Below are 18,657 nucleotides of genomic sequence, written 5' to 3' on the forward strand. Positions count from 1 at the left end.
GGGCATGCAAAATGGATTACAATGACTGACATCTTGTCATGGCAGAACAAAAAGCATGTCAGTCTTACAATTAAAAGGGAAACAACAGAAATGCAGTAACACCTGAACTTTGCAGACTTCTGTACTTATTAGATACCATATTATGATTATTTTTTCCTAAGCACCATTTTAGATGTGATACATTTTTTTATAAATCTCTTAAATTGAATGATAAGTGTAAAGTACAGTTAGTTAAGAACTATGTGGAATTGCTATTAGCTGTAAGATGTCTTGAAAATATTCAAGTGCGGGCTGTAATACAAGGTTTTCATTACTTAACTGCCTTTGTTACTTATATAACAGACCAGACCCCTGGAGTTTCTGTCAAGATGAGGTGTTACTGTACAAATAAATCTACAATATAAAAATGTTCTCATTACAAACCAATTTATTTATTAAAATAAACAGTAAGAGATGTACAACGAATTTCAAAAACTTTCAAAAAATTGTTACTAACCCTAGTTATGTGCATGGGTCTTCTAATAACAGCATAATAGTTTGGTGCATATTCTTCTTCCACTGGGTCATGGAATGGCCAAGCATCTTCATGATCACGTAAATGTTCTAAGACTTTGTACATTCCTGTGCGTAGGTCATCTTCAGTTTGCAAAACCCTTTAAAAAAATTTATGCAATGAAAATATTTATTCTGAGGAGTAACTGTTTTCTCTTACACTATAAAAGCAAAGGAAAATTAAATCAGCTAGAAAGTTGTATTTTGAGATAAATTCCTAAATTATTTTTCTTCCTAGTTGGCACAGACATGATTCCACCCTGCCAACATTATCAAAGTCAGATGGGATAATAACACTTATGTCTATTTCTGTAATGATGATTGTCATGCCCAAACTAAAGGTTTCCCAAACTAAAGTTTTATCTTCAATTAAAAGTTCATCCTTCCACAATCTTCCCATTTGTTCATTGTACAATACTAAAGTTTAGTTGCATCAAATGAAAGTTTTTGGAATTTATGTTTAACTGCTCCCGGCAGCTGCAGTACTTGCTGCTATTTCTTTGTCTATATTTCCTTATTGATTAGCAGAGCAGAGATCCAGTAGCTTTCAATATGACAGCTTCACTTATTTATGGAAAGAGTAAGTCTGTCAAAAATGGGATTTTAGACATGAACTTTCAAGTGTTTCTATGACACTCCGAGAATCACTGAAAATAACAAACTGCTGTCAAGGTGTATTTTGAATAATTCTAAATGCAAGTAAGATTGAAGAATATTCTTCTGAGAAGAGGCCACTTCAAGTAATGAGAAATTAACTTTTTTATCAAGAGATTAATGAGAAATTAACTTTTTTATCTAGAGATATGGCATAGCACAGTGAACAGAATTCATTTCATATCTAACCCCATTAACAGAAGAATCTGACATATAAACTTCAATTACAATGAAGATGATGACATCTGGAATAAGAAAACAGCCTGTAGAAAATACTTACATGTGCGCACTTTTAACTTTCTTCTTAGTTGGTGGTGACGTGACAGAATTGACAGTATTAACAGCTGGTTCAGAGACAACTGCAGCTGAATTCAACGAGAAAGCCACTGAAGATAATGAGTTATTTGTTTTCCGCCCACTGTATACCTGTCAAAAGAATAAACAATTTCAGTAATAATTCTTTTCCATTAACTCTACATCATATTCACGATACTCAAGTCATATATTACTAAACAAATCACCACTAAGGAAAAACATCCAAAAAGAAGCACTGAATTTTGAAAAGTATATATAATTTTTTATTATTATCATAATTACCGAAAGAAGTTACTAGGACCAATGAGTTCTATTTCTAGATTCTCATATGGCTCACTTAACAGATTTTATCTTCAGCGGAGATATAAAAGGATATGGATAAAAAGTAAAAGGTAGAAAGTAATATAGCTGGGGGATGAAAAGACTCTGAACAGAACATTTAATATTATCCAAAGTACTAGGTTAGCTACAAGAGATATCTTAACCAAAACAGGGAATTAAAATTAAAATGTGGACCTCTAATACAGGTAGGCTTATTCTTATACATTTTCACTAACATAATTCAGATTAAAAAACCATAACTTTAGAGAATAAACGCACCATAATGAAGGTTATGTAAAAATAATTTTTTCAAGGATTTGTTGTTCTTATAAGAATTTTGGGTACTCATACCAAATATGTTTTTATTGTCAGAACTAATGCAGGATCTGAGGAAGAAGTCATGAAAACATTAAAGAGGGGCAAGAGGGGAATGAACTGGTGTCTGAAAATCAACATAAGCTTCCCAAGGAAGCAAAGGAAAAAGTAGTCAGGAATGTAGTAATATAGCTGTTGTGGGGAAGTGCAGGTAAACTCAGTACTGTGTACTGACTGTATCAGATGGTGTCACGAATTCTCACAGTTAAAAACTGTAGAGGGAATAAGAGATTTCCATAACCCATACACAGGAGCAAATGGGAAAGAAGAAACAGAGCAGTTCTGCTACCTCAAGAGACCCTGCACTGAGGCAGGAATTGAAAGAACAGTAGGAGAGTCACTGCATTATTTCTGAAGAGGAAAGATTTCATGGCTGCTCTGTAAGACCTTTACTACTCTATGTTGCAGAAACACTGGAACTGACAAGGAAAATGGAAGAGACTTAGAAAAGGTTTGACTACACAAAATGTAAGATTTTGTTACACACATGTTAACTGATCAAGAATTTCCCATTGAAAGGCTCCTGTGCTTGGGTAGGCACATTAACTAAAAGCCTGTTTGTGATTATGAGTATGTTGTCTACAAAAAGTTTTGCCTGCCTTGCAATTTCTATAATAAATTCATTTCAAATTTTTCCAGAGTATTTGCACCTCTGTACAAATTGCTTCAAAAGAATACTAAGTTTCATGGGACAAAGAATAATTAAAATTTATTTTTGCTCAAAAAGTGCTATGCTTGTACAATTCACCAACTATAGCTGTTCTTGTGCAAAGAAAGTCCAAAGTCCTGCCTTGGCCAGAGAGAGGAATAAAGTTGTAAATAAGGTCGAAGTCTTTTACAGAGTTCTATCTAGAACTCCACAAACTGAGAGTCAAGTCTAAGAACCAGCAATATACACTGTATGGTGAGGGCTTAAGTGGTCCCTGCTGAACCAACATACATTGTGATGCATCCACTGTGCCTCTTAAAACTTGTAATGTGGTAGATCTTTGGCTTGGGCAGTTGACAGAAAACCTTCTGAACATAAGCAATTAGCAGAAACCTTTTTGGTTCTACAGAAATGACAGCTTTGGCTGAAACTTCATTTCTGAGACATCTTTAGCTAATTAGACAAAGCAGTTTACATTTCAAACCTGGGTATGGGTGGCTAATCACCACAGGACCCCATAGTTAAGATGTGATCCAGATGCAGCCATAAATTGCAGTCAAAGGCTTGCATTCACTATCTGCCAAAACCAAAAGACACTGATAAAGACTATGACCAATCTTCATTATGCAACTTCGCTAAAGGTTGTCTCAAATTTTTAAAAAGGAAAGGTATACCACAATAGGGGCCCCTTGAAGCAGAATGGAGAGTTGCAGGAGTCAGCTAACTAAATGATTACCTGAAATATTACCTGGGCATCAGCTTAATTATTTGGCCTGTTGGCCATCTCCAAAACTCTACCAAAGGGAGGACACCCTTGGACTTCATTATGGATGAACTACCTGACATAATCCCCACTACTGTGATGGACAGCCAAAGTTAGACAGGGGCCTGAAATGGGTGATGTGACAAAACATTGCCTTTAATTCCAATATAGTATGGGATTCATTCTTCATACTGGCCTGTAAACTTGATACCAACAGAACATCTTGCACTGAATTTCTACAGAGAATTCTATTTCTTCCTTGAAGGGAATCATGTGGAAAAGGTGCTCCTTGAATTACTTTGCAATCTGGTCTGCTCCTGGCCCAGGTTGCAAGTCACATCATCACAGGGGAAAGACTTCATTATAAAAGCTATGTATAGAGGGGCACTTCCCCTAAGGTATTCAACTGGCTTTCAGCTTTCAATCCTTTACAATCTATTCTTGCTGGAAGGGGGATATTTTACTGAGGAAATTGGAAGGGAGTGTGTTTGGCCATATGCAACTTATAAACTTCACAAGCTCTATAGAATTTGCTCTCTTGAGCTTTGCATAGGTTGTTTTACCAAACTTTTCTAGTAGGACTTCACATTTTCTGAGGATTCACAATTATTCATGGCCTTCAATATCTCACAAGACTTGATCTGCCTAGGTCAGGTGTACGACAGTTTTAATAGAAAGGACATAAAGCATCTAGACTTTTTCAGCCTTAGTTTCTTTTTTTGGACCTGAAAGATCTCTAGTAGCCATATAATAAGAGTTTCCACCATTCACCAACAGACAAAATGAACAGACAGCAAACAACTGGACTCATTTGTCTCAAAAACCGTACTCTATAGAGAAATCAGGTGTTCTACAACTGTTAACAGATCGAAGCACCTGATTGTAAGACATATCAGCAGCAATTCTGTATGCAACTGATGCAGTTTCCCAACTCCAGAGGCAGGCTATAGTTGGAATTCAGATCTCTTTATCAATAGTATCTACTGTTCATTAATGGGATCTTCAATTGGAAGTTGTTGGATGCTTCTGTACCATACTCTATTATTAACAGATCCCAATGTACATAACACTTGGCAAAATATCTTATTCAACTGTTAATCACAGTATGTTAATTGTAGAACATGGAAAATCCAATGCTAAAGTCTCACCATAACGCAAACTGAAAACCTTTTCTTTTTCTTTGGCCTGGGTGGGTGGGAATAGATGGGAAAAGGATAGCTGTGTTGTTCTTGCATTGACTAGGTGGAGGAGGGAGTGATGCATAATTGTCCTCACATGTCGAACAGGAATTGCACCACCTACATTTATTTCTGTCAATTTATTTTGAGACTTCTCTTATACAAACCCATAATTTCCTCTCATTTTAATTCCAAGATGAGTGAGGTAAGAAAGACAAGAAGATCAGATGTCTTCTCCTATGTTTGGAGCAAGGCCTGCCATGTAAGGCCAAGTTGTATTCCTTTAACAAAAAAGTAAGGTTTTAAGTATATAACAGTTGCCTGTACTCCACATAAAGATGCAGAGGGAAGGTCAAACACTCACAAGCAACATGAGGTGTGAAAGCAGGTACCCTGAAACAGCCACACCTCAAATGTGCCAATATTGAGGGATGATAATCTTAAGGATGAAGAAAAGGAAGCACCCGCACGATTCATTTCCAACAGACAGTACATAAGCCAGTGACAATTAGCCAAACAAATACATATTGAAATATTTACAGATCATATCACACCAGCAAAGCCTGGTAACTGTGGTGGCACCTCCACAAACCACCTCAAAAGGATGACACCAAGTTTAAAGTTACACACAAACACCCACGTGGAGGAATAGTCAAGATGAAGAACAAAATGCCTGAGTTTTCTGAAGATAAGTCTTGTCAGCTCAAACTAGACAAAACTAGACTAAAAGAAAAAGGGCAACACTGTCAAGTCACAAATAACTGGGGACTGACTTTTAGCCTTGAAATCCAAAGAGAGCACAAATGATGACCTGTGCAAAGAGTAAGACATCACTGGCAGTTGCTGATGTAGTTGAAAGGGGTACAGGCTATCAACAAATCTAACAAGTAATCATCCGGTTTGTGATGAGACCTGACCAAACTGCTTGATATCACAGCTAAGCTGCAACTAGGAAGCTTGACCATATGCCTTGGAGCAAATTGTCTACACTGGAAAAGGTAAGTCTAAAATGTATTGATCAAAGAGTAGATCTGAGGTGTCCTGTAACACCAAAGGCCAACCCATCCTAGCTGAAAATCCACAAAAAAAGCAGCCCTATATGCCTTCACTGCAGACAATAATGACATCTTGACAGTCAAAGAAAGACAAAGTCCACTTCTAACATAAGACCATAATTGCAAAAAAAAAAAAAAAAAAGGCAGAAAAGGTTGCAAAGGAACAAGACTAGCTAGATGCTCAGAAAAGAGAGAGAGAGAGCAGACTTGCTCAGTTTGACAGCAGAAGAAAAAGTGAGTGGTGAGGGTGGGAGATTGGGGGATACCCACTCTCGCTGCACATCTCCACCAGTTAACTACCTTGTTACCAAGATTCAACATTCAATCCAGTTCACACCATAAGGTACTCCTAATATAAAAGGCAATAGTCGTATCCCCATAAGAACAAATTGTTGTTTTCAAATTACAACATTTTTCACTCTGACAGTGTTCACACACTGGAAAAGTAGGATAGTAGGATAGTAAAAAAGGACTAAAGTTACAGCTGGAGGATTCAAGAAATCAAACAACACAAGAAATGAGATAGCAAAATTGCACAGGTGCATAGGTATTATTAATAAAAATAGTGCTGAACAAAAATATAAAAATTTTCTTACCTGTGGTTTTGTGTTTTCCTCATCATCATCACTAGAAACTTCTTCCTTCACAACTTTGTTCCGGGAACCTGGCTTTCTCCCTGGCTTTCTGCCAGGTTTTCGTCCACGTTTTTCCTTCCCTTTTACTTTTAATTTTTCTTCATCTGTATTCTTATTATCATCAATAACAATCTTTTTTCTTCGTCCACGGCCAACTTTTACCTTGACTTTTGCCTCCTGCTCAATAGGATATTCATCACCACTTTTTGTTTCCACATCTTCACTTTTTATTCTCAATCCCTCATCAATGCTTTTTCTCCTTCCCACATCACCATTTTTCTTTTTTATACCTTCATCTATACTCTTTCTTCTTCCAGGACCCTCAACACTTTTTCTCCTACCTCTACCTTCTTTCACTTTTGTGTCAGATTCATGGACAGTATTTCTTTTGTCTCTACATTCATCATTGATGTTTCTCACTGGTTCTTCCCACAAATTGTCTTGGTGATCTGAGTCATCATTTATCTCAATCACTTCAACACTTCTGTCTTCAGAATTATATTTGTTTTTGATATCAGAGCTTTCACTTCTTTTCCTTTCTCTTGGAGACTTGAGGATGTTTGATGAAGATATCAGCTCATCCATCACATCCTCTTTACTAAAATCACGGGACTTTTTCCTGGAAATCATAAAAATTATAAAACACTATGATTTTCACAAATTATATAATTTTGTTCTAATGAACTAATACTCTATTTCCACTGCACAATAAATGTAGGAGTTTTGAAAGTTCCATTATGATGCAAGGCATTACAATATTAGAACAGCAGTGAGTAAAAAATAAGCATGAAATGATTTATCAAAGATATAAAAAACAAAAAAAATTTACAATAATTTCCATATTCATAAATCAAAAACTCTAATTTTACTTACAACACAATTTCAATGTGACATACATTAACTACAGATGTGTCATTCTCAAGAATGAAAACTTAGAGGGTAACCTTATATTATTCTCCTTAGATGCAAATCTCAGCAAGAGAGGACATCCCCTTACTAAAGTCACACAAAAAATTTTTTATGCAAACTTCTTGTTTTACTTTTGCTGAATCACTCTTCAAGAAGGAGGCAAGGCAATGCTGCATAACTTCAACCTTCTTCTCTAACTGCAGATTTATACAACTCTATGGTATCATAGGGATCTCTGAAACTCCCGCAAAATATGCAAAAAAATCATACAACATTGAAAACCTGCAAGTTTCATCAAAATCCCATTCACCTCAAACCCTAATCTTTTCCTGAAGTCACTCATGACAGACTAAAGCAAGAAGCACAAAGAATGAAATGAATGATGCCAATAGTAAACAAGTAAAAAAATGTCCAATCGAGTTTTCTGTAAAGTGTATAATAAAGGCCACCGAAAATAGATCTAACTTTTGGTGGTTTCGGTATAATGCTGTATGAGCCGTGGCCCATGAAACTTTAACCATGTACTGGTGGTGGCCTGTCCTATATCGTTGCCAGATGCACGATTATAGCTAACTTTAACCTTGAATAAAATAAAAACTACTGAGGCTAGAGGGCTGCAATTCGATATGTTTGATGATTGGAGGGTGGATGATCAACATACCAATTTGCAGCCCTCTAGCCTCAGTGGTTTTTAAGATCTGAGGGCGGAAAGAAAAAGTGCGGATGGACAGACAAAGCCAGCACAATAGTTTTCTTTTACAGAAAAATAAAATGAAGTTTTATATATACTTACCAAGTAATTACTTAGCTAAGAGTTTCTAACTTGACGGCAGCTTCAATTTTGAAATTCGTGGTAGTGATAGTTTTTTGTTTCTGTAGGTGACTAACTCCGCCCACTTTCAGGGTGAAGAGAGAAACAACTAAGACAAGAGCTTCACTTCTGTTTATGCTTGAAGGTCCATGTGAGGTGAGGAGGGCGGGCTCCATTTGTAATTACTGGGTAAGTATATATAAAACTTTATTTTATTATAAAAATGTCATTTTTATATATTACCCAGTAATTACCTAGGTGAATCCACATTGAAGGAGGTGGGATTCATGGACATCTTGTACTCTAACATTAAAAATTATAATGAAATGAGAACAAAAAAAAAAAACTTAGCACTGAAAAAATGCTTGTTGTTTCTTATCTGGTGAGAGAGCTGTGCAGGTAGATACTGCCTTGGGTTGGCGCTCATCTTGACCGAGTAGTAGTGTGGCGGTATAGGCAGGGTCGCTTCTACTGAAGTGAGCAACTTCGTAGCGGAGGAGTACTCCGATCGCTGACAAAGTATGAAGTAAACTTTGCAATGAAGGAAAATCCAATAATTAACAAAGTCAACAATAAAATGCCCCTGCCCAGGGTGCAGTGCAATAAAAACAAAACCAGAGAAATAATCTCCTACATCACACATAAAAAACACACATATATAAATAAATAACCACCACCCTACACAGACAAAACTGGTAGGCACTCTAGGTACTTTGTACCCTCCAGGCTCCCCATGAACTCAACACCTTGACAAGGCGAAGAAAAAAGTAGGAAGTGCTGCTTCCTACGTTCCCTTCCTGAACACTACACCAGCCACAGCCAACGGTCCGAGTGTACTACAATCTTCATACGTCGTCTCCACATCTCCTAAATAATGAGTAGCAAAAACAGATCTACATTTCCGGAATGTAGTCTGTAAGATAGAAATGAGAGAGAGATTATGCTTAAAAACCACTGATGTAGCCGCTCTCACATCCTGAGCTCAAACCTTAAGTCCAGGCAGAACGTTCTCTCCGATTTCAGTGTGTGCTTCGAGGATCAGGTTTCTAACGAAAAAGGATAAGGCATTTTTAGACATAGGACTGGCCGGGTTCTCTGTCCTCTTGATGTAATGTCTAAGCACTCTTACTGGGCACAGACCTCACTCCTCTTCCTCAGGACCCAGGATGTTCAATAAACCTTTAATAGCAAAGGAACGAGGCCATGGCTGTGAAGGATTCTCATTTTTTGCCAAGAAGCCAAGGGTAAGGGAACAGACTGCATCACCTTGAGAAAAACCTATCCTTCTGTCTAATGCATGCAGCTCACTCACTCTTCTCGCAGTGGCTAGCGCAACCAGGAAAATAGTTTTCTTAGTCAGATCCTTCAACAATGATGAACTCATGGGTTCGAATCCTGAGTCAGACAGCCACTTGAGGACTACATCTAATGACCAAGGGCATACCTCCTCCTTGTCAACCTTGGATGTGTCGAAAGACTTAATGAGATCTGAGATATCCTGGTTTGAAGAAATGTCTAAACCTCTGTGTCTAAAGATTGAGCTAAGCATAGCTCTATATCCTTTTATTGTAGACGAAGAAAGACCCCTGGTGGATCTCAAGTAAAGAAGAAAGTCCGCCACTTGAATTATAGTGCTCTTAGAAGAAGAGACGTTATTCTTCTTACACCAAAGTCTAAATACTGCCCATTTTGTCTGGTAGACCTTGTTAGTAGAATGTCGTCTAATTTTAGAAATAGCTTCTGCCGCAGCTCTTGACAAGCCTTTCACTCGCAAGAGTTTGTGGATAGTCGAAACCCTGTCAGGGCCAGAGTGGATGTGTCCTGATAAAATTTCCTGTAATGGGGTTGTCTGAGTAGACTTGGGAATGTTGGAAGAAGGCATGGGAAGTCTACTAGTAGTTCGAGAAGCTCCAGGAACCACTCTTTCCTCGGCTAAAAGGGGGCTTTTAAAGTCATCCTGGCTCTTTGATGCAATTGGAGCTTCTTCAGAACCTCCCTCACCATCCCAAACACAGGGAAGGCATAAACATCCAGTCCCGACCAATTTTGCATCATCACATCTGTCGTCCAAGCTCGTTGGTCCGGAAACAGTGAGTAGAACAGGGGAAAACAGTGGTTTTTAGGTGTCGCGAACAAATCCACCATCAGTTCTTCCCACAACTTCCACAGGTCGGCGCATACTCAATGGTCCAGAGTCCACCCTGTCAGGAGAATTCGTTTGTGACGACTGAGTTCGTCTGCCAATATGCTGCACTTCCCTTGAACGAACCAAGTTAACAGCTGGTTCGGTTCTGCTCTGCCCAAAGAAGAAGACTCCTGGCAGTCTCGCAAAGGGAGAATGAGTGAGTCCCCCCTTGGAGTCTTACATAAGCTAAGGCTGTTGTGTTGTCTGCATGCACCATTATTACTTTGTTGTGTACTTCCCTTGCGAAATGCTGCAGTCTTAAATGGATGGCTTTCAGTTCTTTGATGTTTATATGCAGAGCCTTCTCTTGCTGGGACCAAACTCCCAAAACTTCTTTTCCCACCAGAAGAGCTCCCCAACCTATGTCCGACGTGTCAGAGTAGTAGTCTAGGTCGGGGTTCACTACCGAAAGAGACTGTCCCTCCAAAAGTCTGCTTGCGTCATTCCACCAGTGCAGGTCCTCCTTTATCTCTTGCATTACTGGGAAGATGCATAAGTCCTGATTTATCCTGCGATTCCAAATGACTCTTAAAAAGAATTGTAGAGGTCTCATATGCAGCCTTCCCAACCTCACAAACCGTTCAATCGACGAGAGTGCTCAGGAGACTCACCCATTGAGTGCCTGAACACTTCAGAAGGGAAAGGAAAAGGCTGACTCTTGAGGTAGGCTTCTATCCTTCTGGGGAAGGGAGAAGCCTGAAAATTCTCAGTCGATCTTCATCCCCAAATATAGAATCTGCTGAGAAGTCAGTTGGGATTTTTGAAGGTTTAACAGCAAACCTAGATCCTGGGTCAAAAGTAATGTCCTTTGAAGGTCCTCCATGCATCTGTCTCTCGTGGGTGAGCGTATTAACCAATCGTCCAAATATAGGGAAATGTTCACTCCCAGGAAGTGAAGCCAATTGGCCAATGGGGCGAGAACTCGGGTGAACACCTGTGGTGCTGTTGACAGGCCGAAACATAGCACTCGAAACTGGAAAACTTGATTCCCATGAACGAATCTCAGGTACTTTCTTGAGTCTTGTTGGATGGGAATGTGGAAGTAAGCATCTTTCATATCGAGAGAAATCATCCAGTCCCCTCGACAAATGGATGATAGGACAGACTAGACTGTTTCCATATGAAACTTCATTTTCTTTACGTAGACGTTCAGAGCGCTCACATCAAGCACCGGTCTCCATCCTCCCGTGGCTTTTGATACTATAAAAAGCCTGTCGTAAAAACCCCTGGACTCGGTGTTCTCCACCACTTCTATCGGCTACGACAGAAAGAGTAGATAATGACATCATTCATCCTCAGCCCAATAGCAGCCAAACTACCGATGATGTCAGCCGGCATGACATCACGCAACGGCAGGCCAATGGGAACGCTGGAATGAATGATATTCCCAGGTTGCGAAGATCTGTCAGGATCGTGCTTTGCCGCAGAAATTTGGCTTGAAGTTCGCCGACTGCAACCAATCAGAATTCGCCGTCCGTGACGCCCCACTGAAGCCCGTGTATAAGCTCAGAAGGACCTATGCAATCTGTCAGTCCTCTACTAGCTCCCGCTGGAGAATGACAGAAGAGTCTGTCGAAACGTCGCAGCAACAATTGTATAGAACTAACTGTATAGAATATATAAAGAAGCAGAATCCAGATTTTGACTTTTTCCCCATGAAATGACAAATATAGGCGAGCTGTTAGCACGCACCTCCACTGAAGAGAAGTCGAAATAAGGAAAATAGAAAAAGTCTTCTACAAAATAAATGCAGCTGAAGCAGCAATAATATTCAATAGAACCTATTATTATTATTATTATTATTATTATTATTATTATTATTATTATTATTATTATTATTACTGAAGAGTTTAACCAGACCACTTTATCATCTTATAATTTTTACCCTATCAAGGTAGTTTTACCATCCACTCCACAAATACTGTATATCACAAGCAGACTGAAAATATGCATTAAGAAAATGGAGATCACTTGAAACATGACATTTTTATAATAAAATAGTTTTATACATAGTGTACTTACCAAGTAATTACTTAGCTATAGATTTCACTAGTGCGGCAAATCCTAAATTCAAAATATCGCGCCAGAGCTCTCATTGCATCGTAGGTGACAAGCCCCACTCCACCGCACAGGTTGGTTAGTAACGACACTTGTCGGAGGCATCATTATGATTTGACGATATGTCCAAAAGAGGGGAGGAGGGAGGGTTCTGATTCAGTAATTAGTTGGTAAGTATATATTTTGTTATAAAAATGTTATTTTTATATAAGTAACTTACCAATAATTACTTAACTGAATCCCACATTGAAAAGGGAGGTGGGATGAATGGACATATTCTATTTCAAAACATTAAGCGTGATAATGACTTCGAAATACAAAAGGACGGCCACCACTGAGAGCAATGCTTGTCATTACCATGCTTGGTTAGAGCGCTACTGCAGTTGAATACTGCCTCTAGTTGGTGCTCATCTTAACCTGTAGTGGCGCAGCGGTTGAGCCAAGGGTCGCCTCTACATCAGTGGAAGTCTTGCAGCAGAAGATATGCCTGATCGCTGACAAGACGTATAAGAAATGAATGCCCTTGCCCTGGGCACAGTACCAATAATTCTAAAAACCAGATAACACTTGTCACCTACACCGATCACAAAGTCACTACCTAATCGTAAGACTGGTGGGCACTCCAGGTACCATGTACCCCCAGGATCCCCAAGACTCGACACCCTACGTCAGGGAGAAGAGATAAAAGAGAGAAAGAATCTCTTCTATACTTTGTTTCCCAAAGCATGCTAGCCACTAAAATGGCCCTAGGGTCCTGCAATTTCAAACACTATTTCAACTTCATTTAAGTAGCAAGATGCGAATATCCACTTATACCTCCAAGAGGTAGATCGAACAACGGTCAATAGGGTTAAAAAAAATGCTTGAATGCGAGAGGGAGGGCACGACTGCTCGAACTTCATGCACTTTCACTCTGAACTTCAGGCAAAGTGTCCCTCTGGATCCGAGAATGTGCCTTCGAGAACAGGTCCCCTAAGATGAATGATAGGACATTCTTCAGAAGAGTGTGAGAAGAATTCTCGACAGGACACCCAAGGTAGTTAGAAGGTCCTCTGAATTTTCATGGTACCTTGCAGAAAATACCTTAAGTCTCTGACTGGGCAAAGAGCCCTTTGCTCATCCTCCAGGCCCCGGATTCCACTAAATTTTTAAAAATGAAAGGAGCGGGGCCAGGTCTTGGGTGGATCCTCATTCTTGGCTAGGAAAGACCCAAAGTGAAAAAACAGACTGTGAATCTTTGGGAGAAGTCTACGCTTTTGCCAATAACTTGAAGTTGCAAACTAGTTTGGCAAACGTGAAAGCTACGAGGAAGAATGTCTTTCGAGTGAGGATCTTGAGGTAATAATAACAGATCCATGAGTCCCTTTTATCACAACATCTAAATTCTATGAAACCAGATCGGACTTCTTTGTTTTGAAGTGTAAAATGGTTTGACAAGGTCCTAAGATCCTGGTTTGGTCACAGGTACCTACTTCTGTGCTTAAAACTGAGATAAACTTCACATGGTATCCTTTAATGGAGGAAGCGGAGAGACTTCTAAAGGTCCTCAACTAGAGGAGGAAGTCAGTATTTAAGTTAAAGATGTCTTGGATTACAAGACATGATGTCTTAGACACCATCAATGAAAACACTGTACTGTAGTTAATTGATAGCCGTCACAGGAAGATCTGGGAACTAACCCAGCCAGTGGGAAGACAAGCCAGTCTAACTTGCTGCCGGTCTCAAGCCCGTATAAATGGGGAGAGGTGCTGCCTGGTCTAGCCAACCGAGTATGAAAACAGTGGCAAAAACTAAATAATGATTCTCAAGTCAATGACGGAATGCAATAGGGATAGGGTGTACTCCGTAAGCAACGGGCTGCAGTATCCCGACAGCAGTGAGAAATATGCAAAGGGTACCGCAGAAGCCATGACTGCAGCTAAAGAAGTTAGTGAGGAAGAAGGACTGGAAAAAAAAAGGAAAGATGAGAACTGGAAATTGGAATGTTGGTAGACTTACAGGAAAGGGAAGAGAGTTGGTTGATGTCATGCAGAGAAGGAAAATTATGATTCTATGTATACAAGAGACTAAACGGAAGGGGAAAAGTGCAAGACAGCTTGGAGAAGGATATACAGTTACTACACAGGGGAAGATACAAGGAGAAATGGGGCAGGAATTATTCTCCATTCAGATCTGCAAGAGAATGTCACAGAGGTCCAGCATATCAGTGACAGGCTTATGGGATTAAAGTTTGTGAAAGATAAGAGAGTATGGTATATCATCTTGGAATACATCCCTCAACAAGGGTGTAGTGAAGAGGAGAAGGAATTCAGAGGGAAATTAGAAGAATATATAGAAAGAGTTCCAAGAAGTGAGCTATTAAGTGTTATTTGGAGACATGAATGCCCAAGTAGGTGAGAGTTCTGATAACTTTGAAGGAGCATATGGAGGAAGAGGTTTTGGAAGAAGAAACCAGGAAGGTGACAGATTGTTGAAATTAGCAGAAGCTATGAATCTGGTAGTCATGAATACACAGTTTGAGAAAAGGAGAAGTCATCTGGTAACATAAACAAGTGGACAAAATGAGACACAAATTGATTATGTTTTGGTTAGGAAGGAAGACAAGAAAATCATTATGGATTGTCTGGCTATTCCAAATGAATCTGTTGTAGCTAAACATAAACTGGTAATAGCAGATTTTAGGTTGAAAGCAGTAAGGAAAAGAAAAGTCCCAGCCAGGAATAGGAGGACCAAAACTTGGAAGCTGAAGGGGAGAGAAGGCAAGAGAGTTCAGAAGTAAAGTGGAAAGAGCCAGAGAAGAGAGATATGTAAATGGAATGTCAGAATCGCCTAAAGAGATATGGGATTATATGAAAGGGATTGTGGTTCCAGCAGCAGCAGAGGTATGTGGGATTACACGTGGTAAGCAGCAACAGGAAAGAGAAGCATGGTGGTGGAATCAAGAGGTTCAAACAGCTGTGAAGGAAATAATTAGCCAGAAAAGGGTGGGAAGAAGATAACAACTACCAAACAAGAGAGGGGTATAGACAAACAAAGAGGGAAACAGAGAGAAAGGTAGCGATTGCAAAGAGAGAAGCCATGGGAGAGTGGTATGAGAAAATGGGAACACCAGAGGGAGAAAAGATAATCTACAGAATTGCAGAAGCGAGAAGAAAAGACAGGCAGGATGTAGGAGAGGTAGGAATTATTAAAGATGAAAATGGAAATTTCTTAACTGAGGAAGAAGAGGTCAAGAGAAGATGGAAAGAATATTTTTCACAACTATTAATGACTGAGAATGAGTGTGAAGAACTGGAAAATGTTCCTCCAGTAGAAGAGAGAATGAAGTCGAGAATGCTATAAAGAAAGGAAAAGTAAATAAAACTGCAGGACTGCAGGAAAGTCAGAGGTAACAATAGAAATGATTAAAGCATTGGGAAATCTAGGTAAAGAGTGGGTGCACTCACTATTGGAAAAGATTGTTGAATGATTAAAATGTATAAACAAAAAGGACATGTTAAACTGTGGGAACTACAGAGGAATAAAGCTTTTGGAGCATGTATTCAAGATACTGGAAAGAATAGTAGAAGGGAGGTTGAGATAGATGATAGATATACATGAGCAGCAGTTTGGGTTTATAAAAGGAAAGAGCACAGTGGATGCTATTTTTATAGTAAGACAAGTCCAAAAGAAATATTTAGAAGGAAACATGAAAGTTACATGTGTTTTGTGGATCTTGAAAAGGCATATGACAGGGTACCAAGACGAGTAGTTTATTGGTGCTTGAGAAAGAGAGGAGTACCAGAGAAGTTGGTAAGGTTAGTGAGGACAATGTATGAGGGGGCAAGAACCAGTGTACAGACAAAATATGGGGAGACTGAGGCATTCCCTGTGGAGGTTGGCCTCCATCAGGGATCAGCTCTGAGTCCATTCTTGTTCCTCATTGTTATAGACTGTTTGACATCAGAATTAAAGGAAAACGAAGAACTATGGGAACTGATGTTTGCTGGTGATTTAGTCATTATAGCAGACACAGAAGAAGAACTTCAGGAACAGTTTTTAGCATGCAAAGGAGCCCTGGAAAAGAAAGGATTGAAGGAGAACATTGGAAAGACAAAACTAATGATTAGTAGTAAATAATGACATGAAGAAGTAAACAATCAAGTGGAAGATGGTACAGTGCTAAAACAGAACACTGGGTTTAACTAATTGGGATCAATAATAGCACAGGAGGGAGGTACTGAGAAAGCAGTAAGACAGAGAATTAACCCTTAAGGGACAGATTGAGCCTCACTGTGAAGTACGACAGGATTGGAGAGATGGACGGATTGAGCCTGAGTGTGAAACAATATTACACACCACTGATATGGTAAGAATGAGGCGAGAGACAGGTACCAATACTTCTATATGCTATAAATTCACTAATAGCAACTTTTATACTGACCTGAGAGTCGTACCAGTGTTGCCACAGACGTCTTTCCAGCCATCAGTGATGCTTCTGACTTGAAGGGGAAAAGTACTGCATACCTCTCTCACGAGTCTTTTTGTAAATTTGCTTGTAAATATACGAAGGGGTTGCTGTTGTTTTTGTTTTTTGTCTTTTACGATAGCATGTCGGTTGTAAATGTAATTTTACAAAGAAAATTTCAAATAAATATTAGAAAAAGCAAGTAAAAGTAAAAAAAAAGTTACTAAATCTTCCTTCTCGTAAATTTACGTGAATATTTTTCAACAAATATGCAAAAAACTTGTTACTGCTTTTATTTCTATCTGTTTTGATACTGTGTGAGCAGTAACAATAATTCTACAAAATACATTAAATTTATTTATTAGAAAAAAACATATATAAGTTGGTAAAATTTACGACTGTCTTGTAAATGAGGCCCCACAAGGGTTGTAAATAGTCATTTTCAACTTCTCGTGGAAGGTAGGGAAAGTGTTTTAGAATTTTTTTATTTATACAGTGTAAATGTACGTGTCATTCTCTTTCCATTGATGTGATTTTTTTTTATTTTGCAGACCTCAAAGTTTCCCCGGTCTGGGGTGCTGCACTTTGATAAATTATGCCGTCCCTTAAGGGTTAAAGAAGCATGGCGAAAAAGGAAGGAAGTAACTGGAGTTGTTTTAGACAAGAAAATGCTATTAAGGATCAAAATGAAAATTTATAAGACAGTTATCAGGCCTGTACTATCATATGGGGCAGAAAGTTGGGCACTTAAAGAGGAAAGAGGAGGGACTGTTGGAAAGAACTGACATGAGGATGGTGAGATGGATTGCTGGAATATCACTACTGGAACAGAGGGAGAGTCAAGATATAAGAATATGTGGTATATGTAATGTAAAGGAGAAGACTAGGGAAGCTCATCTAAGATAATATGGCCATGCAATAAGCAGAGAGAAGGTGGAATCAATCAAGAGAGCTAAGAACATGCCAGTGATGGGGGGGAGGAGTGTGCGGCGTCAGCAGAGCAGATGGATGGATGTGGTTAGGAGGGATATGGGTTAGGTGGGACTGGGGGAAGCAGATGCAGGGAATAGAAATAGATGGAGAAACTTAGACTCAAGCGGCCAACCCTGCTATACAGTGGGATTAATAAGGTCGAAAGAAGAAGACAGAAAGATCTGGGAACCCCTCCTTCATTGGCCCAGCGGAGCTACGAGGGTCATCGACATGTTGGGGTGTGGTAAGAAATTTCTTCAGGAGAGAGGATACTTCTTCTGAAACAAAGGGCGATCCTTCTCTGATCGTTTTGAGAAGTTCGTCAAACCAATGGGAGAGGTTATTAAGGGAGGGTTCTCCATGCAGGCATGCAGGGGATGTAGTAGGCCCCATTTAGAATTTGAGAATCCACTAGTCTGCCCCCTGCTATAATTAAACTGAATTAAATATAGAATTTAGGCCAAAGGCCAAACACTGGGACCTGTAAGGCTATTAAGTGCGCTGAAAGAGAAATTGACAGTAAAAGGTTTGAAAGATGTAACAAGAGGAAAACCTTGCAGTTGCACTATGACTCAATTGTTAGGAGAGGGTGGAAAGTAAGATGGAAGGAAGAGAATATGAAAGAGGTACAGTACTAGGAACGAAAAGGGTTGCAGCTAGGGGCCAAAGGCACGCTGCAAAGAACCTTAAGTAATGCCAACCGTGCACCACATGAGGTGCACTGATAGCACTACCCCCCTACAGGGGTTATCCCATTTCTCCCACAAACAGAGAAGTC

General features: G+C 39.3%; 1 protein-coding gene across 3 annotated transcripts in view; it reads right to left on the minus strand.

Annotated features, from left to right (window-relative positions):
* Positions 1-18,657, minus strand: part of dikar — a 171,337-nt gene that overhangs the window by 50,316 nt on the left and 102,364 nt on the right. For all 3 annotated transcript variants that reach the window (XM_067094302.1, XM_067094310.1, XM_067094318.1), the window contains exons 8-10: positions 6,459-7,116; positions 1,487-1,632; positions 497-653 (exon numbers count right to left, since the gene is read on the minus strand). In XM_067094302.1, coding sequence (XP_066950403.1) covers positions 497-653; positions 1,487-1,632; positions 6,459-7,116 — 961 coding nt within the window. The remainder of the gene's footprint in view (positions 1-496; positions 654-1,486; positions 1,633-6,458; positions 7,117-18,657) is intronic.

Source organism: Macrobrachium rosenbergii, chromosome 4, assembly GCF_040412425.1.
Source record: "Macrobrachium rosenbergii isolate ZJJX-2024 chromosome 4, ASM4041242v1, whole genome shotgun sequence".
Classification (NCBI taxonomy): Eukaryota; Metazoa; Arthropoda; class Malacostraca; order Decapoda; family Palaemonidae; genus Macrobrachium; species Macrobrachium rosenbergii.